Here is a 27,135-nt window from a genome sequence, read left to right as displayed (position 1 = left end):
TTTTAATAATTAAGAATTAATTAATCATGTACTAATCTATTACTACGTTTTTCGTGTCGGATAAGTTAACTTATACCCTTAAATTTAAAGCTATTTTTTGTTTTTTAATCATAATTTATTTTCCTTTTTTATTTTCAACTTTTTACTTTTGGATCGATATATATATAACTATAAAATATATTTTATTTATAAACATACCGCTCCAGGGTGTCAAATTGGGGGCGATTTGACGGCGGTGGACACGGCCCGGCGGATCGCGGATCGCCGCGCGTTGACGAGGGGGAGAGAGATGAGAGTGACGCGACGCGACGCGACGCGAGCCTAGTGGGAAGGGAAGTGGGGCGCCCCGCCGCCGAGGCAATCCGCCGCGCCGAGGGGTGACGAACCGGATGCCGTCATTTCGCGCCACTCATGCCTGCCCAAACCGTTGTTTGTTCGTGCCTGCGTGTTGCTGTGCCTGCGTGCACTGTTTATGTCTCGTACTGCTGGTAGGTTAGTACTCAGTTCGTGCTTAGAATATTGTGTTTAATTTTATAAAAAGTTACAAATATACTATTACAATTTTTTTACAAAATCGTAGATATGCCATCCTGGCCCATATGCCGTTGGTTCGTGTGGTCCCTATATGTTATTGAGATACCAGTGACATGTTTCTAACTTTGTAAAATCATAATCGCACGGTTATAAATTTCCATTTTATGTTAAAATATAAATATCTTTGTGCTGATTATCATGATCCTCATCGCATCAATAATTCTTCGACCAATTAGAAGTTTAGAAAGAGGGTCTAAACTATTTAAAACTCAAAATTAAAGGTTGAAGTGACTAAAAACATATTTTTTTATCTAACCTTGATATTTAATAAACAATATAGAAAGGATTATACACCTTTTGTTTCAAAATATGTGCTTTTTACCATTCGAAATTTGTAGCACAATATAAATATTTTTGAATGATTTTAATCTTTCCATGATTTTAGAGAATCATATGCTTAGAAATAAATTTTAATTAATTCCAATTTTAAATACTGACCATCAAAATGAGTAAATATATAATTTTTTATTTTCTTACTTAGACTAAGTAACCTAAAAATATTTATATTTTCAAATGGAATTAGTACTATTTTATAATGGTTGGAGTAACAGGAGTAGCTTTAATTGCATTGTTTATGCGCAATTTGTACTTGTAGTGGTAAAAAAACGAATCGTCCGGTTTCCGTGTCCAACGTTTGACCATCCGTCTTATTTGTAAAATTTTCAGAAAATTAGAAAAAAAAATTAGTCACACGTAAAGTACTATTCATGATTTATCATCTAATAAAAACAAAAATATTAATCGTAAAAAATTTAAATAAGACAAAGAGTCAAAAATTGAAGGTAAAAAGTGAAAAATTGGTTTATTTTGGGACAGAGGAAGTAAATAACATGCGGAAATTTCTTTTCCGTGTTGTACTCCTACTTGGCCGCGTTCGGCAACAAGGCTAAGGTAACTTAACCCTCTCGTTTTCCACGCGCACGTTTCCCGAACTGCTAAACGGTGTATTTTTTGCAAAAATTTTCTATAGGAAAGTTGTTTTAAAAAATCATATTAATCTATTTTATATTTTTTAATAATTAATAAATTATATACTAATCTATTACTACATTTTCCGTGTTAGGTAAGTTAACTTAAATACCCCATATACGAACGCGGCCTTGATGGTAAGACAAGGTTGCACCCAACGAATGTACTGTCTCCGTCTCAAACTATAAGTATATATAGGTTGTTTATCGGAATTTAAGGTTAAAATGTAAAACCTATTGTATTTTTATAATCATAGGATAAAATAGACAAAAAATAAACAAAAGGCAATTGATAGAACAGATGGTAACGACAAAATATATTATATTTTTATAGCATAAGATTGAAATTCCAAAATAGTTAGATTTTAAAACGGAGTGGAGAACGATTGATGAGCCATCTTGTGGGAGGCAAGAGGAAGGTCAATAGAAGAGCTAGCTACTAGCTCAAAAACTTTCCATGTCACTAAGGACGTGTTCGTTTAAGAGAGGGTAAGTTAACTACCCAGCACGTAAAACGTAGTAATAGATTAGTACATGATTAATTAATTATTAATTATTAATAAAAATATAAAATAAATTAATATGATTTTTAAAAACAACTTTTCTATAGAATTTTTTTGTAAAAAATACACTGTTTAACAGTTCGGAAAGCGCACACGTGGAAAACGAGAAGGATAAGTTAACTTAGAGGGGGGCAACGAACACGGTCTAAGAGCTAATACGAAGTCAACTTATACAATAACTACACACAAACATACGTTATATCATCAATGTAATATATGATCCACCTTTTATATACATATAAAGCCTTAGAGGTTATGTTATAACTCACTGTAAATCTTACATTTGTCCTTCGTACAAACTTAAATATAAGGGAACGATTTTTGAAACCTTGTACTCGCTCTAAAGAGGCATCAAGTCGCCGACCGGATAGCTGGATATGACAGACGTACATCGAGCTGCGTGGAACAAGTTATGGGCGTGATTGCGTGAATCGATCGAGATAGCTCTCCGTTCCTTCGTGAATCGACGCTTGCCTTTGCTTCACGCGCGTGCGTCCGATAGGGAGAGTCAAACGGCCAGGATTGGTTTGGGCGCAAGGAAAGCATGCAAAATCAAGGGAATTATGGGCCAACGTTTCGCAGTTACAGCTGCTTATAAGCTAAAATTTAAATTTTAGAACTTAATTTTATGATTTTTTCATCATGGTTTATTTTACATATTTTGTTTTTAAATCGCTATGGACACGTATATAAAAGTTTTAGCTGCAAATTATAAAAACAAAACGATGAGAGCCTATTGATCTTATCATCAGATGGAGTAGGAGAGACGATGAAAAGTATTCCCTGGATCTGGATCCTCGTCTATTCGCAGTATTTAGTAGTCAAAATTAAAATTTTTAATTTACATTTAAAGTTAGTATTGTGGATTTTTTCATCAAAACTTATTTTTCATCTCTTACTTTTAAATCACGAAAAATACGTGCATAAACCTTTTATTCAAAAATTATTTTACATTGTAAATATTTCCTATAAAACACTCCAGCAAGGTCGGCTGTACCCTGGCGTACCGTGGATGCCACCTCACTCTCAGTTCCGGCCGACCATTCCAGACGCTTCCTTCCTTCTACTGCCCACAGGCCTCTAGGCTCTAGATGGGTGTGGTGATGCAACTCTACAAAGGGGGCCTTCGTTTTGGGCTGCTTCTTTCGTGCGAAACCGAGGCCCAGCCCGGCTTCATCGACCACGCACGCTGGCTGTCCGTCCCGTTTGCATGGCCGCGGCGCGAGGGCAGACGAGACGACCCGCACGCGCCATCCCATGCGACCGGCAGGTACGATAAGTACGTTAGAGCAAGGTCAATATTATAGCCAAACTAACAAGTTAGCTATAAAATTTTTTATAGCATTCTCTTAGCATACCCATATATTAGTTAACTCTTCATCATTAATACAGAACTTATATGTCACTCTCACAGAGTTTTTTGGTTGCTTTGTCAAAGCTAACTACAAGCTACCAACCTACTTACACTCTCTCTCATTCACTCTCTCCTTCACATAAGCATATAGCCAACTTATAGCCTGCTATAATACTTGCTCTTAGGGGTCAATCCTTTCGGCTTTTCATTATAAATAAAAAAACAACATATTTGCAAATGAATATATATATATAGACACACACTTATACTTAGCAATCTAATATTAAGGCTGAAAAATTAGTTACTATAAAAAATCTTAAAATCAGCTCTAAATTTAAGATTAAAAAATAAAAATTAACTTACAAATATAAGCATACAAGTATAAGCAGAAGCAACAGGGGAAGAGTGTCACTGCCTAGGATCACGGACTCACGGGCGTATTTCGTCTCCAAACCCACCCCCAACGCAACCCAACCACCCATCCCCTTTTCCATCTTACCAAAATGACACCAAAATGCAACTCATGGCTTCATCGATCACGCGTCGCAAAGCCTCGGAAAGGCCACCCCAATTTGCATCTTTTGGTGCTGCAGATCACGGCCATTCCATGCAGCAGCAGCAGCAGCATCAGTTTGTTTGCCTCGTGCTGTTGATTTGACAATCAAGCTAGCTTAGCAATAGCTGGGAGAGAGAGAGAGAGAGAGAGAGATGGGGTTTGTGGAGAGCATCGGGAGGTACAGGGTCGGCCGGACGATCGGCGCCGGCACGTTCGCCAAGGTCAGGCTGGCCGTCGACGGCGACACCGGCGCCACCGTCGCCGTCAAGGTCATCGACAAGAGGATGGTGCTCAGGAACAACCTCATGTACCAGGTGATGAGTTGATCGACGATGAACAGTTGATCTCTGGACTTGTACTTCGTCTACTATTTCCTGGGCTGGTTGGTTGATTCATTTCATTTGGTTTGCATGGTCTGAATGAATTGATGAAGGTCAAAAGAGAGATCACTGCCATGAAGCTCCTCAACCACCCCAACATTGTCAAGATATACGAGGTGACGATCAGATTTGGCTTCCTGTTGTTGGTGGTAATTACCCGTATCAGCATCAGGATTTTAGGAGGATTGCACCTTTTCCTTTTTGTTCTTGTGCAGGTGATCGCGACGAAGACGAAGATATGCCTGGTGATGGAGTACATCTCAGGAGGGCAGCTATCTGGCAAGCTAGTAAGATTGATCGACTAACCAGCATTTGATTCTAGTCTGATTCAGTCAGTCATTTTTCTTGCAATTCCTGGTCTTTTTTCTGGGTTCAAGAGTTACCTCAATAGATTGGATGAGATGGAAGCGAAGAAGTATTTCTACCAACTGATTGATGCTGTAGACTACTGCCATCGGAGAGATGTCTACCACAGAGATCTCAAGGTATTAAAAAAAAACTCAAGAGATTCCCTGTTCAATTATCAACCTTCATCATAAGCTAATGTTGCTGATTTATGGCACTTTCTTCTGTGTCAACAGCCTGAGAACTTGTTGCTAGATAATAAAGGTGATCTGAAGGTATCTGATTTTGGGCTGAGTGTGCTCAGAAAGGTAAAAGAATCATCACTACTGACTTAATATATGCCCTAACTTGTACATCAAATGATTCATATTCAATCCTGAAAATTTGTGTTTCAACTTCTTTGACCCAGCCAGGACAGTTTCTATCCACATCTTGTGGCTCACCATGCTATGTAGCTCCTGAGGTAGGTCAAGTTTGTTGCAGAAGTTCCAGTCATTTGCATTGGCAACATATGATTCAGATTGTTTGACAGGTGGTTCAGCACAAGAGTTATGATGGGGCAGCAGCAGACGTCTGGTCTTGTGGTGTGATCCTGTTTGAACTTCTCGCTGGTCATCTACCATTTCAAGACTGCAACTTAACAAACTTGTACAGGAGGGTAAACATCTGAATCCAATACCACCTTTTACTCTGCTGTGCGTTACTGATTTGAGATTTTTCTAACTGAAAATATTTCTCTCAAAAGATATCTCGAGCTCAGTTTGCTTTTCCACAATGGCTCACAGTCCCTCAGAAGAAGATTATAATCAGGATACTGGACCCATCTCCTATAACAGTAAGCTATTATAAATGACTACTTACGTAGCTCTATGTAAGCATTGAATGGTTGCAAAAGAAATTATTTTGCTAATAGCACCATACCTTAAATGTTGTTCAGAGAGCAAAGATAAGCGATATTTTTGATAATAAGTGGCTCCAAGATCACTGTAATCCATCAGTAGGGATTGAGAGTGATGATGACTGTGTTGTTATTGAAGAGGCCGGCATAGACAGTGACAGCAGGCACAACACCGAGGTAATTTGATATGGTTTGGAACTTACTCCATTGCATATATCCGTTAACTCTGAACCAGTACTTTCCTGTCGGTAGTTGCTAAGGTTTCCCTTGTATCTAGGTAAGGGAACCTGAGGAACCTGACCGGTTCATTAATGCCTTCCAATTGATAGCGACATGCAGTGAACTTGACTTGTCAGGACTCTTCCAGGAGCAGGTTCGCCAAGCTTTAGTAGAATATAGTTTCATAAGCTACTTATACCAATACATAGCTGTAAACTGAAATAATTGACCGATTAACTGATGTGTCACAGAAAATAAAGCTTGCCTCACCACATCCAGTGCAGGAAACCTTGGACAAGATCAAGGTTGCGGCCAAGGATGTGAGCATGGCAGTGAGGAGAATGAACAGCTCTGTGGTAATTTATCTCACCAACATATGGTTTCAGTTTCTTGAATGTAATTCCAAACTCCAAGTGAAATTTTTAGTCCAATTCTCATTATGGCATAGGTGGAGCTTCAGGACAGCAAATTATTAGCAAGAAGCAATCTTGATCTTACTGTTTCAGCCGAGGTGAGATATCTTTTCCAAAAGCCTCTCTCTTATGTGTAGCGTCTCCTTATCTGTTGCTTGGAGATTGAGCTTACCTAAAAGGATGAGAAATGCAGGTGATCAAGGTAACGCCAGCACACTGTGTCGTCGAAGTTTCCAAGTCCACTGGGGATCTGAGATCATATAAAGAGGTTTGTTAGTGTCATATTTCTGTTTTAAATCAGTTAGTAGAATGCACGGTTTACTGAATGGAAATGAAATGCATGATGTCCACTTGCAGTTCTGCAGAAGCCTATCAAGCTTGCTCAATGGTGAGCAGCACTCTGCAAGCACATCTGATATGGAACTTGATTAAGCAAGTTATCTTCTATGAGTAGATCAATCAATGAACCTGTAATATCACAAACGCATGAAGGTCAGGAAGAAATGAGAGTGTCTAACGGGCAACTGGTGACCTGGAAAAAGGTGATAAATATGTGCAGGACCAAAGTCAACATTCTTGCCCTTATGCAGTCAATGCTGGTGATGCTGTTATTTGTACTTTGCACTGTATGACAAACAAAAATTGGTGCATAGAAAGGGAACCTGCCAACCTTTTCCATGACAACCTCTAAATTTTCATTCTTGAGATTTTTGTTATCAAGATCACAGTTCACCCTGAAGGATTGTCTTAATCTTGCCAACTTTTATACTATTTATACATATCATTGCTTTGATCACGTAACATGGAACTAAGTATATGGGATGTCAATAATTCAAAAGAAAATGGCGACATAATTCGGGGTTTAACAAGAATAAATTGGTAAAATCACTGGCCATAGACCCCTACTGCAATGCCTGTGCCATAGCTGCACGATTGGAGAGTTGTTGCTCATAAAGGGATCGGAATATCTGATACTTTGCATCATGGTATTTCTTCACCCTAGGATCTGAAGATGGATATACAACCTACAAAAGGAATATCTAATTTAAAACAACAGGTGAAATAGTGAAAGCAGTATTCAAGTAAACAGTAGAAAATGTTAGGTTTTTAAAAGATAATCGCATTAACTAAAAAGGTTGAGAGCAATAAATACTGGGAATACCTTTCCTGCTGCATTCAGTACTTTCATTGCATCACGAACGCCAGGAAACTTCTTTGCAGCAACAGCACCCAGAACAGCAGCACCTAAAAGCACAGATTCATTCTCTCTGGGAAGTACTATTGGACATCCTGTTAAGTATATATCCAAATTCACATGTTAGGTAAGAAAGGAAATTGAGATAAATGACTGTATGATAACAAAACTTGCCGGTGATATCTGCATGTTCTTGGATATACAAGGAGTTTTTCGCAAGTCCACCGCAGGCTAGAAGAGTGTCGATCTGTAGCACATGCAGAAAATATATTATATTCTACACATTCAGCTATATGGCATCCAATCAAATTCATTTTAGAATTCTTCATAACAAACAAATACCTTGTGCCCATGAGCATTACAATGCTCTACAATATGACGAGTACCATAAGCAATGCCCTGAATTGTTGCTAGATAAAGAAGCGCTAAGTGCTTCTCATTTGTATCAAGTGTCAAGCCACATATCACTCCTTTAGATTTTGGATCAGCCAAAGGAGACCTAACCATTAGAACCAGAGCTTCAAGTCAACTGGATTGGAAGAATGCCTTATGGTGTAAAGCAAAAAAGGAGAGACCATGGTGAATTTTGCAAAACTATCCGTCACACAATTCCAATTGCAGTCAAAATTTGAGGGGAAAGAAAGAGCAAACAGCATGCATCTCATAAAAAGTACACATGCAGCATGCCACAATTCTCGAACAACATTTTAACTTTTCCTAGAAATGGCTGAATTTACTTGCTGCTTCACAGTCCGTGTACTAATGCCATATTATTGGCTAAGTACACATATTCAGGGTGACAACAACAGATACACTTTCTAGCAACTTTTGTAACAACATGTTTAAGTCATATAAATGTTAATATTAGCTGATTTTCACCACCTGAATGCAAATTGTTCTACATGCCAGGAGCAAAGTTTCATCATCCATTACAGTTGGTTGAGACTCAGAACAGAAAAAAAAAAAGAAACTATGACTGGCCTTGTCTGAAATATTTGTGTGTCACACAGCACAACTGCAAAAAAGCGACCCAGATAGCAAGCATTATTTCTTACTCACTGAATGTGATATGAATTTCTTACCTATTTCCATGAAAATCTGGGAGGACATGGGTGTCTTGAGTCAGGGCAGAAACAAAAGACATATTTTGCTCATTTGCCATAGAAAGTAATATCTTGTTCAGTAGCTCATATATGGATTTACCTGATATAATTCGAGTAGAAAATTATGCAGCTTTTACAGGTGATAATAACTAAAAGTCTAAAACTACATGATTGTGTGCTCCAGTAAACATGAAAAGGCATGATACTTACTTTGAGAAGCAGCATGATTAGCAAGAAGAGGAGCGGCAACATGGTTTTCAACAATGTAATCAAGTAGAGCACCAGTTGCACTTTGGCCACCCTCCGTGAGCCAAAATTCAGGTACCATTGCTGAACATGGAATCATGATAGCAATTAACAACCATGCTCACCGACATTAGCAGATAACCAAGTGCCAAAACAAAATAACAGAGATCCTGGCAAGAACTATATGGAGTGAAATTACATATGTGATACAAGAAGGGAACTATACCAGACCAAAATGGTCCCCAGACACCAGGGATAAATAGTCTGCTCTTTGAGACAGCCATATGGCATGTAGATGTCCCACAAACCAAGACCATGCGGTGGCATATAGCTTGTTCATCAGATTCATTAGACACTGAAACAGGAATGTTTCACAAAACATGAATATAATGTTCTAGAAGTAATTTCTTTAGAGATACAGATTAACCAATACTGACTGCCAGTTTTAGATTCTGCATCTGGAACACTTTCCATGACTCCAACACCACCAGCATGAGCATCAATTAGTGAAGTTCCAACAGGAATCCCAGGAAGCAATCCTAACTCCTGAGAATCGGAGGAAACAAACATTAAAGATAAATACTGACAAATAACTCCAGACATTTCTTCTGACATAAAAGCAATAGACAAAGCACTCGGTGGCCTAGATAGTAAAACAATGCATTTTACATAGATCAACTTGAACAAAAACATTTTTTATAAAGAGCAAACTAAGTTGCTTGCCTTGGCAGCAGCAGCTGTCAACCCAGAACCCAGAGGATGGCCAGGAAATGCAACACTTCGTCCTGTTTTATTTGTGTAGAAAATTAGTCTGTATCTGAAGCCATTACATGGTATGCCGATTTAGCACCACAAGAAGAAAGTGCAAGTACTCAACCTATTTTTGCACGATTGCCTTCAACAAGGTCTCCCAAGCCTATTTCTTCCCAAAAGACTTCATCCCATCCACATGCTTCCATATCACGTGAATCTGATTCCTTCCACTGTTCCATGTGTGCATGCCCAAGGTATGTCCATTTGCAAACGGTTGTGCATAAGCTGCGTGTGTCATCGCCAGTCGCTCTAAAAAAGGATCATCAAAACAGCACATGCTACCAGTCAATACATCTCTCTTATGAAGAAAAGGCACAACTATAGCCAGAGCTCACCTATATGCTAGCCAGTCACTGAGGTCCATCCACCTACATACCATAGACCACGACTCTTGCAGATTTTCCTTTACCCATAAGAGCTGTACAATCAGATAATGCACATCATTAAGTGCCTCCCCATTTCTCAGTACAAAATTGTGAACAGACCAAAACTATGTATATTGTATATTAGTATATGCAAATTTAATGACTAATCCCATCATAAAAGAAGTGACTGAATCTAAAACAGTATCCATGGCCGCCATGTAATTAGCATCTCCATTCTCATAGAGCAAATCTGGTGCAGAAGCAAAAATTATTGGACTTAAATTACATAAACAAGTGAGCAGTGTGATCGCTAGGAAGCTTTACTAAAGCCAGCAAGAGAAGTGGGCGTGACACCACATTTCATCAAAACCTCAAAGGTTGATATGTTCCACATAGAAACTATGCATTTGCTAAATTGCCACCACGCATGGAGGTTTTTAGCATTTTAATGTTTGGTTTTCTCTAGCAGTTTTTTGTCCTTGCACCTGTTCCCTGATTGGACTGTTCAGTTTTCCAATATGCAGTCTGACGATTGACAACACAGCACAACCAGGCAATGGGCATAATGGTGCACAAGAGCATGATCAGCAATTTCTACTAATGGGTCAAACAGGAAGCTTAAAATTAGTATAAAAATTGAAGGGAATCAAACGCATGAGCCATGAAAGGGCACCAATTACCTTTGGAGCTTGCATTTCTGGGGAGACACCGCCTCCACAGTATTGCAATACTGGCGAATTGCGAGCATTGATCCTCTCAGCCTGGTCTACAGCCCTATGGTCCATCCAAACAATGATGTTCCTCCTCGCATCACCACTCCAAGAAATAGAAACAGGGGCGCCATCGGCATCAACAGCAACTGCAAGCAGCATCCTATTTGATCAATTCTGTGAACTCCTAAACACCTCATGCAAGCAGCTACTACCATGGAGACAAGTACAAACCAAGAGAGCAAGTAGCGGCGAAGCCAAGCCCGATGACGCTTTCAGGTGCGGCATTTGCCACAGAGCATGCATTTTTCACCGCAGCGCACACGGCATGCCATATATCGGTCGACGATTGCTGGTTACAAAAACAGCCTAAGAATTTAGCAGGCTGTAGTAGCAGGCAGCACACTACAGCTCACTACCATGCAATACATTGGATGGACTATGGCATTAATTTTCAACCTCAATGCAGTCCTTCTCCTTCCATATCTGTATAGGACTGCTCGCCGTCCCCAGCAGCTTGCCCTTCTCATCAAAGAGACCTGAATCAATCAACACATCAACATTCCTCGAGCAGAAAAAACAAATCCTCTAAACACGTATCCCCTAAAGCAAAATTCCCGCATGATTTCTACCGTTTTCCCCCCACGAAACCACCATTTTACTCATCACCGCGCACTTAGCACTCATCCCCCGCTCCGATTTCCGCACTCAACAGCGACGGTTAAACCAATCGGGAAGGTCAAAACATCACCACTACCACAGAAAGTCCAGAAACAGTTCGTGGGGGTTGGGGGGGGGGGTATAGGATGACGGGCCTGCGCGCGCGCTGCCGGTGCCGACGTCGACGCCGAGGAAGACCGCGCCGCCGCCGGCGGGGGGCATGGTCGGCGGAGGTGGCGGCGGAGCGGGCGGTGCTCGGGAGCAGGGAGGAGGCGCGTGTGTGTCCACGTGTGCGTCTCGGGCTTCGCTCGGCGGAGCGTTAGCTTTGGTTTTGATCTGATCCGTATGCCCGGGCCCACCGGCCAGGTAAATTGTTGCCTTGTTGGGGTTATGCTAGGCTGCTAGCGACGGGATACTTACCCCAGGCAAACCAACGCGGGCCGAGTCGACCAAGGGCTAGGATTTGTCTGTACTCATCTGTCATAACGAATGTTTAGCGTTAATTAGAAGTATTAAAGATAAATTGATTATAAAATTAATTGTATAAATAAATATTATTTCATTAGACAAATTTTTAAGCCTAATTAATCCACGATTAGCAAATGTTTACTGTAGCATTCTATTAATAGTCTATATTTAATGACTTAATTAGGCTCAATAGATTCGTCTCGTAAAATAGTCTAAAGTATGAAATGAATTTTATTAATAGTCTATATTTAATACTTCTAATTAGTGTTAAAATATTCGATATGACAGTGACTAAAAAAAGTTTAGAGAATCCAAACATGCCCTAAGCCATGGGATAGAGCGAATATGTTAGTCCGGTTTTATATTTGATTGGATAGATATGATGATCTAATTTTTTGTTTAATTGTATAAATGAGGGTGGATGGATAAGCATATTAAATTACTAACAGATAGATAATAATATAATTAATTATTATAGATATATTAAATTACTAATAAATAGATAATAATATAAATTAATTATTATAGATTTTTATGTAATTGGTGCAAATACCGGGTACCTATAGCGGTGACAAGGGACTATGGCACTTTGGTCCTTTCACAATTGTACTGAACTCTTAAATATTTTTATCTTCAAAACAGTCCACTCGAATTTGCATGTATTAGCAAGTAGCTGGATGGATACGACTGCACCGCTTATTAAGTATGATAGCTTCAAACATATTTTCATAGCCTAGTGTTTTGGGCATGAAAACTGTATGTATTAAATCTATCATCTTGATACCTAGGAATCTTGTATTATAGCAAAAATATATATTGCATAGTCCCTCTATTTTATAATATAAGACTTTCTAGTCTTACGTGGATTCATATGGATATCAATGAATATAGATATATATATATATATAAATTATATATATTCGATAAATTTAGACAAAGTTAGAAAGTCTTACGACGCAAAACGGAGACAGGATGTACGGACACCAACTCTGTGGGCTAAGGATATGTGTCAAGAAAATGCATTGCAAGCAACAACTTGATACAGAGCGCATGCATTCCAGTCCGTTGAATGATACGCCGTGCAGGATGGTATGCAAAGTATGCATGCAACACAGTTCGGTTGGATGAGGTGACGTGGGCCATATGGGAAAGGCATATACAGATGCATGCCACCAGTGCTTTGGTGGGGCTCCATTGTCTATGTCATTATATGATGGGATGTTTGTCCTATCTATTTTCGAAGGGCTACTTTGATTCAAATAAATATTATAGGAATTTTAGAGGATTTTATTTCTATAGAAATTTTTTCTACGAAGCTCTTTGAATCAAAGGAATGAATCCTACGAAATTTAGCAAGAGGTTGAACCTTATAGAAAAAATCCTTTGAGTCTATATCTCTCCTCAAATTTCTATGCTTTTCCTGTGGTCCATCCTACGAAATGCATCTTCCTATACAAGAGGCCTGAAATTGTTACTCTCTCAACCGTTCCAGTTTAATACTACTCCGTCTATCCCACAGCGCATGCGCGCAAACCGAAGCCGCCCATTAACTCTTCCACAAAAACACAAAGCCGCTGCTACTAATACCTTAAATAACCACTAGGCTACATACCCTTTCTATTATTCGAATATATGTCACAACATAAACATTAACATTTATGCACCGAATCCCACGAGTTCAATCATTCTGATGATTTTCAGAGCAAACAAGGTACTTACAAAGAGAATCAAATGCATACTCTCATCTTTTCACTTCTGCTTATGCTTATAAGCCAAAATTTAAGGTGATTTTGGTATTTTTCTGTCAAAGTTTATTTCTTTGCGTTGACTTTTAAATTGATAAAAACACATATATAAAATTTTTATTAATAAATTATTTTTCATTTGTAAATATGTCGTTTGACCTTTCTCCAAAAATCCAAACGATCATTCCCATGATATTAATGTAGGCGCCTAGGTGGAAAGAGTAGGTAGAGTAAGATAGGGAAAAAAGTTAGGATTTCCTTGAAATGTATATTGGAAAAGCGCATGAGTAGCTAGGGAAATTGCAGTATTTTCATAGAAATAGAAATGCAAGCTTAAAATAGATAAATGAATAACATAGGGAAAAAAGAATTTCCTTTTGGATTGACATGTGAAACACAAGAAAGAGATATGTTTTCGTAGTAAACCTCATGCAAACTTTCCTCAAGATCCCGTTCTGTTTAGTTATTCCATATGAATCTCAATGGATTATTTGAAGTCTCAATCGTCTGTTTCAAAGGACCAAATGGGAGATTTTCCTGCAGGATTCAAATCCTACAAAAATCAAATGCTTTTCCTACGAATCAAACATGGCCTATACAAAATGATTGATAAGATAAGTAATATTGTAAATACTATTTTTTTACATTATGGAATAACATTCGAATCACGTAAATGTTTGCACCGTGGAATAGAGAAAACAATTTTTGAGTAAATTTCACAAAACTACAAACTGACTGATCAAACTATCATAATATTGTACATCTAAGCAATTATACTACAAACTACATATCTAGCACAAAAATTATTCAAAAGCTACAGATCTAAGGTTAGCATCACAAAACTACAAATTTAATATTTAAGTTGTCTCAAAACTACCGATTTTAGAGTTTAAACCCCTAATATGTTGTTCCAGGATAATTTTGTTATTAAATGTGTAACTTTTGTGATATCTCATGTTAAATATGTAATTTTGTGATAATTTTGGAGCTAATCTATAGTTCTATGATACATGATTGAAATATATAGTTTTATGATAGTTTGGTGTAAGTAAAACATACTCTATTTGTTTATCCATCAATACATTGTTGAAATAACTAAAACTCCTTGGCAGAAAAAAAAAACTGTTGATCAACGAAGGCAAACAGCAAAGCTGAAACCAAAACAATATTTTAATGTGCAAGTTGGGCTAATGGGCCACAGGAGTTTGATTATTCCCCTCTCTCGAGCTGTACTAATCACATGGTGTGAATCATTATCTTATCCCAAACCCTGCAAAAAAGCCAAAAAAAAGCTCAAAAAAAAAAAAGAAAGATCACGCCGATCGCCGCCGACCCACCACCACGCCACTGCGGCGGGAGCCGTGTCGCGTTGTCCTCCTCCTCGGGCGACGTCAGCGAAAGAGGCCACGTCACCCCCCCGACCCCGGGCGGCGACGTCACTGTAGCCGTGGGCCCACCAGGGGGGCATCTCTCCTCTCGCTGACGGGCACGTGCGCGCGGCGCTGCACCCATCCCTGCGTGCCTATGCGCGGTGGGGCCGGACGTGGGGTGGGCCCGCGGTGTCGGTGGCGTGTGGTAGCACGGGGTGGGGGGATGCGTGCGCAGGCTCGCGTGGTCGGGTGGCTTTTCTGCAGTGCGAGTGGTGATTTGCTGTTCGGTACCTCCAGGATGGACTATTTGGAAATCTGATCCATTAGAGTATCCGCGGTGATTACCAGCAGTATATTTATAAATAAAAATATTGTGAATAAAAATTCTACGTACGTGTTAAAACAACGATAGAAAAATAAATTATGATAAAAAGAATCTTAAAACTAAATCTAAATTTAAGATAAAAATTTAAATTTTGGCTTATAAATATAAAATAGAAGCGATAAAAATGTGTTATTTTTTACCCCTAGTACTAGTTTTGATGAATTTTAAGGGTATTAGTACTACGTATCAGTTGATTTTCGGTGTTTTAGACAAACGGGATGGCGTCTTCCTTTTAGGTCATAAATGGCTAGTACTATTGCCGTACTTAATGCCATACTGAAGCATTCGGTGGAAATGCTGCTATTAATCTTTTTCTAGCTGTATAATTAACAATATACCATTTCTTTAGTGGAAATGTGAAAGACATGATCCTTACTGCTAATTGCTAAAAAGAAAGAACACATTTGGTGTCTAATCTTTGTATGCTTAAGCTCAGGTAACTTATGGCAAGCCATTGGATAGAAATTTTGTTAGCAATACGACATGATTTTGTTCCGAAATTGAATATGTGACACATGGATTTTAGTATTGTTCAAAGTGAGTGAACACGAGCTTAAGAACCTTAGTATAATTAAATGTTGGAGGGGAGGTGGGGATTGATTCTCCGTGTAATTATTAAACTCTAAGTAAGTGACTTTACCTTTTCTATTAAAAATAAGAAAAGAACTCCATTCAAATGTGGTCTTTTGTACAAGTACTGAAATGGTCCAGGCATAAAATATATTCTCTTACGACTAAAGATATAACAATAAGATGTTTTCCATGTTCAAGCTTTAAACCAATGAGGGGAGCAATATGATGTAGAGGTGTACGTATAAGTTCCAATTTTTGATCCACCTATATACCAAAGAGAAGACGAAAAAAATGATATCTTTGTATGATATGACGTTGACATGAACATACTATCACATGATCTTTTTATTTTTCTTATACTTATAAGCTAAAATTCAAAATTTTAACCTTAAATTTAAAGTTAATTTTAAGGTTTTTTACTAAAGCTTATTTTTTTTAGCATTAACTTTTAAATCGTTAATTAAGAAAACCTATATAAAAGTTTATTCATAAATTATTTTTTGTTTACAAACATATTGTTTGTTTCTTCAATAAACAAATTAAGCAATCACCCCCTACACACCAACACCACAAAGCCATTAACTACAGTCCAGTGATCGTTTACATGACTTATTTTAACCAATTCGTCTAGTTCAAAGACGAAAAAAAAACCCAAAACAAACTAAAGTATAGCTTGTGTAACGACAAATTTTCCGGGGCCGCAGAAGAAAATCGACAAATATGAAGGGTCATTTGGCAAAAAACGCAACACTTTTTAGTGGCTGGTACGGTATCTCTATCTCCTCCTCGCAGAGAATCTGCCTCCGCCTCTCTCCCCGCCCCGCGATCCCTTCGCCGCCGCCGCCGCCGAATCCGGCGTCCCCAGCCGAGGCGAGGTGACGAATCCCTCCCGCGCTCTCCCTCTCGCTCCCAATTGGCCCTTCCGGCGTGCCGAATCGCGGTAGTGGACCGCGGAAATCCGGTGAGGTGGGGGGAAATCTGACGCGAGCTCCGCTCCATTTCGGTGCAGATTTGGGCGCCACGATGAAGGAGAAGCGCGGACTAGAAGCCGCGGCGGCCGGGGACGGCCGCCCTGAGGCCAAGCGGGCGCGGCCGCCGGCGCTTGCCAGGTTAGGAGTTTCTCGCTGGTTTTATTTGTCGTTTTGTGTTTTTGACCTCGAGATGTGCTTGTTTGGGTAGGTGTGGATGTAGGCATCCGGATGCTATTGCTAGCCATAGTAGGGTTAGGGTTTCTCAGATTTTACTGTTCAAGCGATACTTGGGCAATGGTTTGCTCAAATTCACAACTAGTAGTTGGTTGCGATGTGTAATTTGAGCATCTGTAGACATACCTGCCATTTTTTTAATAGAAAAGGTGGTATGTGAATTGTAGAGGAAATGCTAGAAGTCTTAGTAAGTTGTACGCTGACCCATCGGTTGAATGTTTTACCTTCTGTGATTAATTTTTGTCTTAGGTCAGTACTCGGCAGTCTTACAACTAGTGACACTGTTGACCAATCTACATCTTCATGTTTTAAGGTGGATACAAATGACAGTGTTTCAAGTTTGTGGTTTCACCTTTTAGAGAGAAGCTTTCCCTTCTTTGCTTTGCCGTTTGGATCAAAGTTCTGGCTGGGCTTATTGGTGGCACGCGAAACGATGAAGGTCATCAGTGCAAGATTTGTTGAGCGTTAGCTATTGCAAACTAAGCTCTAGTAGTAAATACTATAAGAGCATCCCAACAGCTCATCTATCCCATCCTCTATCTTGAAAATAGAGGATGAAGACTACAAATTGTGCTCCAACAGAACGGCCATCCTATCATCTATTTTTAGATGTCATCCATGTTAGGAGAGAGAACCTTCATATTTAGATGATCTCTCTCCATCCTCCAAAGAGATATAGAAGATGTCATATATAGATGACTAGTGGAGTACAAAGAGATATAAAGAATGAAACTAGTTTAGATGATCATCCAAATAAAAATATGGATGACCAAATTTAGATGAGCTGTTGGGGATGCTCTTAAAGCATTTGCAAAAAACGCATTGCCTAGCACCTTGGGGAAGTGAGCTTGCAAAAGCGAGGAAGTAGATGATCCGTTTGATTCAGATGTTTCAGGTGAGCTACTACCTCGGTTGTTGTGAGCATGTTTCCTGAGCTGTTAACTGGAGTACTTTTTTGCAAATACCTTCTAACCAAATAAATCCATTTTTCAAGTTTGTAATAGTTACTACTCAATTAAGCGCTAATGGCCAGCCTCGTTTTGCATGCCACTTAAAAGCTCAGCCAATAACCTGATTCGAATGGTGCCTAGTCAAAAGCAACTCTTTCTTTTCTGTGCTAATGTGCTTGTACATAGGTCTGCAGGTGTGAGACATTTCCCCTTTTTTCATCCATGTTCAGTTGATCACTCTTAACTCTCCAGTAGTTAGTTGATTTGAGCATCTCTAGACATGAGCTGCCATTTTTTTTACAGAAAAGGTGGTATGTGAAATGTCAAGGAAATACTAGAAGTCTTAGTAGTAAATTTGTAGGGTGGCCCGTTTAGTTGAATGTTTTTTCTTCCGTGACTAACTATTGTCTTAGGTAAGCACTTGGCAGTATTACTAATAGTGACACTATTGACCAATCTATATCTTCATGTTTTAAGGTGGATACAAATGACAATGTTTTAAGGTTGGGATTTTTACCTTTTAGAGATAACTTCTCCCTTCACTGTTCAGATCACCGTTATTGGTGGCATGCGAAATGAGGAAGCTCATTAGTGCGTGATTAATTAAGCATTAACCATTGCAAACTTTTAACAAAGTTTTACTCCCTATGTCCCAAAATTAATGAATTTCTGGCTACGAATCTGGACATAGGCTAGGTCCAAATTCGTAGCCAGAAATTCGTTTTTTCTGGGAAGGAGTATATAGAAACGGAAATACTTCACGTACGACGCGCGTCGTACGATCCGCGTACGACGCGGATGGAGCACGCGCGCGGCCATGGACGGAAGCAGCGCCGTCCGCGCTGCCAACCGTCAGTCGTAGACGGCTCGTACGACGCACGTAGTACGTATAGCGTTGCTCATATAGAAAGTGTTTACAAAAAACATTGTGGTTAGCAACTCGGGGAGCGTGCTCACGAAAAACGAGGAAGTGGCTAAGCCAACTACCTGAATCAAATGGTGGCTTGTTTGATTCAGCTTATTAGGGTGAGTTACTACCTCGGTTTGTGTGAGCATGCTTTCCAAGCTGTTAATGGATTGTTTTTTTGTGCAAATACCTTATATATAGAAATTTCTCAAAACTGAAATAAGTCCAAAATTTCAAGTTTGTAATAGTTGACTCAATTAATGCACTAATGACTTGCCTCGTTTTGTGTGCCACTTAAAAGCTCAGCCAAGAAGCTGATCTTAATGGTGCGTAGTCAAAAGAAACTATTTCTTTGCTGTGCTAATGTGCTTGTACAGAGGTCTGCTGACTGCAGGTGTGAAGCATCTCCTTTTCTTTTCCATCCATGGTCACTGCAAACATGTAGCATCGATTGCGCTCGTCTTCATGCATACTGTAGGAACACTTGTGGGATTAGTGTCCCAGCATCTTTGATTTATCTGCATCCTTTAGGAACACTTGTGGAATTAGTAACAACCAGCATCTGTGATTTATTTGTGTTTGTTTGTAATCATGGATCTGTTTGCAAATGCTAGCACAAGATCATAAATATACTGAACTTTTGATGCTGATTTATGGCCTGTTAGTTGCTGAATTTGACTACCATTGTTTTAATGAATACGCCCTCCATTTCATATTGTGAGACTTTTTAGCTATGCCTAGATTCATCTATTAATCAATGTATAAACAATGCTAGAAAGTCTTACATTGTGAAACGGATGTAGTACTTCTAGTGTTTCTCTTTTAATTCAGGACATCATTTGATAATGGTCAAATTTCTTATTTCTTGTAGTTTTAATTATATTTTTTTTTCAAACATGTTTCCGTTGTGGATTCATTACTATAAGCTTGGCACCTTCCTTCAACATGTGAGGAGATGAATTGCGTCTTGTTCTTTTCTCATGATAGTTTGCCGCTTTGCCTCTTTAAACTCTGCAGTGTTATTGTTGAAGCATTAAAGGTGGATAGTCTGCAGAGGCTTTGCTCATCGCTGGAACCAATTCTTCGTAGAGTGGTAAGAATAAAGCCATTCTCTTTTAAGCAGAAATTAGATTATCATGTCTCATTTTTGCAAAATGTTTATTCTAGTATTCTACTGTCTACATTTATATGTTCCTTCACTGTTGATTATGACTTGCTAGGTTAGTGAAGAAGTGGAGCGAGCGTTGGGCAGACTGGGTCCTGCAACAATAACTGGAAGGTACTCTGTTCTATATCTCTTAGTTGACTATGAGTTTATTGTTTTGCGCACTTCCTTATATAGTATAATCCAGCAGTACATCAATGAGGTCTACATATTGCTGCAGCTCTACCATCAAGTTGTATATGACACAAAATAAACTTTTCTTAGCTGTGCATGTTCATGACGCTTGATGCTAGTTCTTTTCAAAAGTAGCCTATTTCTTGTTTTAGGTTTTCTTGGCTATATTATATCTGTTAAAATGAACTCGGTGAACATACAACTTTTTGTTGAACTCATGTCGATTTTTTTTTGCTGCTGTTTGGAATAATTCAGGTCTTCCCCAAAGCGAATTGAGGGTCCTGATGGAAGAACTCTGCAACTCCAGTTCAGGACAAGGCTGTCTCTGCCTCTCTTTACTGGAGGAAAAGTTGAAGGGGAGCAGGGAGCTGCAATTCATGTTGTTTTGCTTGATGTTGGAACTGGTTGTGTTGTATCTTCCGGACCTGAGTCATGCGCCAAACTTGATATTGTTGTTCTAGAAGGTGATTTCAACAATGAAGATGAGGAGGGTTGGTCAGGAGAAGAGTTTGACAGTCATGTGGTGAAAGAACGTGAGGGAAAGCGCCCTCTTTTAACTGGTGATGTACAAGTCACACTAAAAGAAGGTGTTGGCACTGTAGGGGAGCTTACATTCACAGATAACTCTAGCTGGATAAGGAGTCGGAAGTTCCGACTTGGTTTGAAGATTGCCTCAGGATTTTGTGAGGGTATTCGCATCCGTGAGGCAAAAACTGAAGCTTTCATGGTTAAGGACCACAGAGGAGAATGTAAGTCCTCTGAAGTAATCATGATATGATACTTCCTTGATAGTTGATATTTCTATTAACTATTTGAATTTCATTTGATTAGTGTATAAGAAGCACTATCCACCTGCGTTGAAAGATGAGGTCTGGAGATTAGAAAAGATAGGGAAGGATGGGTCTTTCCACAAGAGACTGAACAAAGCTGGAATTTCAACAGTTGAAGACTTCCTTAGGCTTGTGGTTCGAGACCCACAGAAGTTGCGCAGTGTAAGATGATTTCCTATTTAGCATTTTCCCCTTTTTTTTTCTTTCATTTTGAGTTCTAACATTTGTGCTATTCTGTTCCAGATCCTTGGAAGTGGTATGTCTAATAAGATGTGGGATATACTTGTCGAACATGCAAAGACTTGTGTCTTAAGTGGAAAATATTACATATTTTATTCAGATGAGAATAGATCTGTTGGTGCTATTTTCAACAACATCTATGCATTCTGTGGGTTAATTTCTGGAGAGCAGTTCTATTCATCTGAAAGTCTTGATGACAGCCAAAAGGTTGGTTATAGCAATCCATAGATTATGCTGGCTGTTGTTTTTTTGGAAGATGGATTGACACCAAATTTTTCTTATGGAAACTTCTCTTAACAAGCCTGTGTACGTGGCTATGTCCAAGTGTGAACCCACAGAACCAATACTACACGTGCCACCAATAAAATGACAATTGTGCCCTACATGGTCATGGCGTGATTCTGCCCTTCGTGCTCCATTCATATGCATAGTTATAAGATACATTAGTTGCAGTTAATATGTTCGACGCTGTAAGGCTTCTAGACTGGTAATTCTTCAAGTAGTTAACCATACCATTGAATGCATGTGGACAGCAAAATGAATGAACCATGGTCACATAAACAAATCAGGAAACCATAAAGCTTTGAAACATTCATTTGCAATGCCATGAGATATCATTGGGATTTCGATAGTGCATGTAGTGATGCTGTGATGCATGCATGCTTCTTTAGTAAAATCACATATTGCACTTCATACCCAAAGACTAATAAGTGTTGCTTTGCGTATATGCTTTTGTCCTTAAGTTGTCTCTCATAAGATCAAACTGGAATGGTATCTCCATTCACTTAAAGATGCACTTATGTAACACAAATGCAATTAAAAATGCTCGGCTGCATAGCTTTCCTTTTATCATATTGTATCCTGGAAAGTGAACCCTCATGGCTATCAACGTAGTGGCAGTGTTGTTTTGCTGTGTGTGTTTGAAAGGTTTCATTCGTCTTCAAAAAGTAAGAACTGTTGGGATATGCTCATTTGCCAAACCATTACTGGTGGCATACAGCATGGCCGATCAGCCTAAAGGGTTATTTTTTTGGAAATAAGTTAGGGAGGGTGTTATGTTAGTACATTGGTGTAGGTCACTTCAAACACCCCTTATATTTATTCTAGCGCATGCTATGAACCTAAATAAGGTGTATCAGGTGTCTGGTGCCATGATGACTCGAGTACTAGGGTTAGTTGCATGGTTCCTCATGACGTGTCACCTGTTTTTTATCCTAAAGTATAGACCATGTTGAGTTTCTGACCTCCTGGCTGGCAATCGGTTGTGGCAGTAAACTTCCTTTAGTCCTGAGCGAATAGACAGTGCCCCTGAAATACTGCCATTCTTTTAGGATATGTGCACTGTATAACTCTCCAAACATTCAGTATAGAAGACATTGTTAAATCGTTTAGTAAAGAATAGCCAGTGTATTTAACAAAGTAACACTCAACCTTATATTTGCTGTATTCTTCTGTTTAAAATCTAAGCATGTAGTACTATACTTGCAAGTTTAAGAATTAAGAGCTATGCTTTATTTATTCTCGGCATGAACTTTTGAGCAATTTAAGCTATTTGTTTTAATACCATATTGACTGATTGGGATGATACTATTCATTACAGCTCTTTGCTGATGCATTGGTTAAGAAGGCTTATGATAATTGGATGTATGCCATTGAGTATGATGGTAAAGCTCTCTTAAACTCTAAACCAAAGAAAAAGGCTGCACCCACTGGACAAGCTGAGACACAGCCTACTCTGAGTCAACCTGCTTCATATGAGCAACGTATCTCATCAGCAGGCATGACAGGACCATCTCCAGCAGGTTAGAAGCATACGACTTATTAGATACCATTTATATGTTACTGCTTTGTTATTTTAGTTGACAGTTACAAATATAGTAATTAATATGGTGTAAATCCTGAATCGTTGTTTCACACATTTAAAATAAAAAGATGAACTATAGGGTGCACGATTCGTCACTATAGAAGAGTCTCTAAATTCTATGTTAGTTTCATTCGTTTCAGGTGGAACTGATTCTATAGGTTATGATGGCAATCAAGCAGCTGCCAATGTCCCAGTGCCATATGATGACACGTTTTCATTTTTACCCCCCAGTATGTTGATGGGGTCTGATAACCAAGAAACCGGAAATGATGCCATGGGTCTGGAACTAGGCGAATTGCAACAAGCAATTTCACAAAGTCATTCGATTCAGCCAGCGAACGTTGGATACGATGATTGGACTCGGAGCCAAAACGGTCAGTTTGCTGATGACTTCACAGAAGATATTCGCATGAAAAGCCACCAGATGCTTGAGAGCGAAGACATGCAGCAGCTGCTCAGGGTCTTCAGCATGGGTGGAGCGTCTACCAGTTTGCAGGAAGACGCCTTTGGATTTCCATCCTACATGCCATCTCCATTACCGTACGAAGGTGAGCGCACCCGTTCATCTGGCAAAGCTGTTGTTGGGTGGCTTAAGATAAAGGCCGCCATGAGATGGGGGATTTTTGTCAGGAAGAAAGCTGCCGAAAGAAGGGCGCAGCTTGTTGAGCTGGATGATTAACATGTTAAGCTTGTGCCTGCCACCCTTAGATAATGTTAATTAATGTCGAAATGTCGATACCATTATATGCTCAATCCCAAAACTAGGTGTTTGGCTCTTACGCCGCCCTGATAACCATTGAAACAACCATCCAATTATGTACAGCGGGGTAGTTCTGCTTTGTTGTAAAAACATCCGAAATGTTTGTGGCAACATTTTATTTTGACTTTTCTTTTTGTTATAGATTGTGCAGATTATAAATAAAACAATGTGGATTAACGCGGATCGTTTGTGTATGTAAACGGATATCTCAGCTACGATGCTGATCTGGTTGTTGGTAATCGGTTCTTACAGCGAGGTCTTATATTTGATGGAGGATTTCTTTTTTATTTTTTGAAAGGAATTTCGCTGAAATTATAGTGAGACACATGGAAACCGACAAAATTCATGCGTTCTAGATAGGTTTTGACAAAATTCATGCGTTCTAGGTAGGTTTGAAAATAGTGTGGAAAATCCCAACAGTATCGGCGGTTATATCCAGTTTCTTCTGATTGTTTTAACTGGTAACGAAAACAGTAAATTTGTTTGGAAATAGTAACAGAAACAGTAAATTTGTTCGGAAATAGTAATGTATTTTTTTTATTGTTTTGTCGAAATTCCGTGTTAGACTACAGATTTTCAGAAAATTTTCAAAAACTCACAAAACTATCGGCCAACCCAAGTTGACTTGAAAAATTCCAAAAGCCCAAAAAAACCTCCCAATCGACCCATCAACCTATTAATTCACTAACCCTAACCTTTCCCCAATCCCCACTCCTTAGACCTCAGCAGCTCAGCTCCTCTCCCCCATGAAGCCGTCATGTTGTCGCACCACTCCGTGCTGCAGTGCCGCCTCATCCTACTCTGCCTCTCGTCTTCATTCTTCCGCGCTGTTGTGAGGGAAGCACAAAAAATATAGAGAGAATACAACGGATCATTTGATGCATGAAAAAAATTCGGAAAATCCTTTGAACCCAGCTGTTTTGTGTCAGCCAGACACTAGATGGAGAAGAGTACAGGTTAGAGGAAGTAGCTAGTGAGGCCTAAACAAACTATGCCATCATGCAAAAGATGGGCAGTTGGGATCCTTGGAGTTGGAAAGTTCCTGGTACAACGTTACCATCAGAATACAGATATGCAATAATTAATTCACGCGAGATTAACCATCATTAACTTAAAGAAAATTTGGTTGTTATCTCTTCGTTCGGTCTACTGTTTAGACACGTACTCCCAAGCTGCATGTAACATTTTTTAAAGAAATATTTCATGTATTGGTTCCATGCAACAAATATAAAAAATAAAAAGTAATATATTAAATATGATATAGATAGTCAAATATATAATCTATTGTATAACTTATTTATTTAGTTGTATAAGTGAAACATCGTGCTTGTATTTCAATTAATTTGAGTTTAATTTGGAACGAGACAGTGTAACTAAATCCGCTATAACTATTCGCTATTTATTGAGCGCAATAAACAAAACTCCAACCTCGATGAGTAATGGTGACGGAAATAAATGGCAGCCTGACAGGTCATGCATAGGGATCAGTGGACATCGTAAACAGTAGGGTACACAGGTGATTGTAACAACATGTTTACAAATAAAAACTAATTTACAAGTAAAACTCTTATATATGGTTCTTATCGATTAAAAAACAAGTTTAAAAAATAAACCGTGATAAAAAACTTTAAAATCAACTCCGAATTTAAGGCTAAAAATTTAAATTTTGACACATAAATATAAGCAAAAGCGGAAAATCAGGGTGATACTTTTTGCTTACCAAAGGGAAAGAAGAAACAGAGATAAGCGTCTGAAAACATTTACTGTTACTGTACAACTTAAACGTTAAACTGTTGTATTCATGAGCTGAAAAATGTAAAACAATTATACTAATGTTATCAATGAACTGACCTACTGTAGTCCGCACAGTGCTATGAGTGGTTATTAATAGTAGAATATTATTAATCCCCCCTCCCTTTCAACTAACCAACGAGTAACAGCTATACTTCTCTTTTCAATTTCATATCACGACGTACTAAGGCCCGTTTAGTTCTTAATTTTCTTCCTAAAAACATAGATAAAAAGCTAATTGTATAGTTAGAGAGAAATCATTAGACGAATCTTTTATGCTTACCTAGTCCATAAATAGCCGTAAGTGTTACAATAACCAATGTGCTAATGGTGGATTAATTAGGTTTAAAAGATTCGTCTCATGGTTTCTAGACGAACTATGAAATTCATTTTTCATTCGTGTCCAAAAACCTCTTTCAATATCCGACGTGATACCAATTTTTTTTTTTTTTTTTTGCAAAATGGCTAATTGTGGTTGAACCTGCCAGCAACCCATCGCATTCCAGGAGGTTGAAGCTTTTATGAGTGATCACCATTGAATTCCCAAGCTGCAGCAATGCATGGGGAGGTAGGCTGCCCAGCTGGTCATTGTGCATAGTCCAGATGGCTACATTGCCTTGCTCAACATGGTCACATTCACATTCTCAAGTCACCACCAAACATATATCCAAATTAATTAATTCCATTCCAAAATACTCCATGTTTCTTGGTTGATTACCATTCAAATTCTTTTGCGTGTTCTTCAGGATATTGAAGTACTTATAATCCCATAGAATTTGAATATGTCACGTCATATCGTCCTCTCACACACTATAATTAACTAGTAACGCATTATTTTTAAGCCATAATTTAGCCATAAAATACTTAATCTTGTTGTATAGGATTCTACGGTGTTTTAGCTTAGATTGATCCAGTAATATATTGACGTACTTGCATGCGTAGCTGGTTCACGTGGTGGCTTCTGTGTGTGGGTTCGTTAGCTAGTCATGATTTTTTTATTGTTTAAACCTTTTCAATTTTTTAATTTAAAAACTAAACTAGCTCCATACGTATTTTTAAATCTAAACCTTATGATCATCCCATCCTACTTGGTATGGCCTGCGGGATAGCGTTATTTGATTACGCCATCGTTATTTTGCTACAGCACCGAGGATTGGCGTGACAGAAGAATATTGTCATGCTAATTGCTCATGGCATGACAGTGCTATTTGGTTTACAAGCATGTACTTCCTTTATATTTTAATACGTGATGCTATTGATATTTTATTACATGTTCGATCATTGGCATAATTATTATTTATTTTATTATAATCAAATTTATTAATA

At 38.8% G+C, this 27,135-nt stretch overlaps 3 protein-coding genes across 5 annotated transcripts; 2 read left to right on the top strand and 1 right to left on the bottom strand.

Moving 5' to 3' along the window:
- The first annotated feature begins 3,907 nt into the window (after window positions 1–3,907).
- Window positions 3,908–6,970, top strand: LOC102709989 (CBL-interacting serine/threonine-protein kinase 21). 2 transcript variants are annotated; one of them, XM_040520305.1, is made up of 14 exons: window positions 3,908–4,349; window positions 4,469–4,531; window positions 4,631–4,702; window positions 4,793–4,900; window positions 4,997–5,068; window positions 5,170–5,223; window positions 5,293–5,418; window positions 5,506–5,595; window positions 5,698–5,835; window positions 5,936–6,031; window positions 6,162–6,233; window positions 6,326–6,388; window positions 6,484–6,558; window positions 6,648–6,841. In XM_040520305.1, exons 1-14 carry the CDS (start codon window positions 4,188–4,190, stop codon window positions 6,720–6,722), a joined length of 1,266 nt encoding a protein of 421 aa, XP_040376239.1. In that variant the 5' UTR covers window positions 3,908–4,187; the 3' UTR covers window positions 6,723–6,841. The 2 variants fall into 2 exon arrangements, with proteins under 2 accessions (XP_040376239.1, XP_006646963.1); XM_006646900.3 differs by having other exon boundaries at window positions 3,909–4,349; window positions 6,129–6,233; window positions 6,648–6,970.
- Window positions 6,933–11,690, bottom strand: LOC102701058 (FGGY carbohydrate kinase domain-containing protein). 2 transcript variants are annotated; one of them, XM_040520304.1, is made up of 15 exons: window positions 11,538–11,690; window positions 11,182–11,261; window positions 10,957–11,074; window positions 10,693–10,871; window positions 9,983–10,065; window positions 9,712–9,896; window positions 9,558–9,619; window positions 9,272–9,380; window positions 9,061–9,189; window positions 8,799–8,918; window positions 8,568–8,688; window positions 7,828–7,984; window positions 7,660–7,732; window positions 7,453–7,580; window positions 6,933–7,315 (listed from the first exon to the last, which is right to left on the bottom strand). In XM_040520304.1, the coding sequence occupies exons 1-15, from the start codon at window positions 11,602–11,604 to the stop codon at window positions 7,193–7,195; spliced, it is 1,734 nt and encodes a 577-aa protein (XP_040376238.1). In that variant the 5' UTR covers window positions 11,605–11,690; the 3' UTR covers window positions 6,933–7,192. The 2 variants fall into 2 exon arrangements, with proteins under 2 accessions (XP_040376238.1, XP_015689306.1); XM_015833820.2 differs by lacking the exon at window positions 11,538–11,690 and adding an exon at window positions 11,355–11,507.
- Window positions 11,691–16,711: 5,021 nt separating this feature from the next.
- On the top strand, window positions 16,712–24,212 carry LOC102709708 (calmodulin-binding protein 60 B-like). Its single transcript, XM_006646899.2, has 9 exons — window positions 16,712–16,798; window positions 16,933–17,032; window positions 20,003–20,078; window positions 20,206–20,264; window positions 20,580–21,073; window positions 21,156–21,316; window positions 21,398–21,601; window positions 22,995–23,196; window positions 23,399–24,212. The coding sequence occupies exons 2-9, from the start codon at window positions 16,947–16,949 to the stop codon at window positions 23,935–23,937; spliced, it is 1,821 nt and encodes a 606-aa protein (XP_006646962.1). The 5' UTR covers window positions 16,712–16,798; window positions 16,933–16,946; the 3' UTR covers window positions 23,938–24,212.
- Window positions 24,213–27,135: the final 2,923 nt, after the last annotated feature.

The sequence above is a fragment of the Oryza brachyantha genome, chromosome 2, assembly GCF_000231095.2.
Source record: "Oryza brachyantha chromosome 2, ObraRS2, whole genome shotgun sequence".
NCBI lineage: Eukaryota > Viridiplantae > Streptophyta > Magnoliopsida > Poales > Poaceae > Oryza > Oryza brachyantha.
This window is presented reverse-complemented; position numbering and strand designations above follow the sequence as displayed.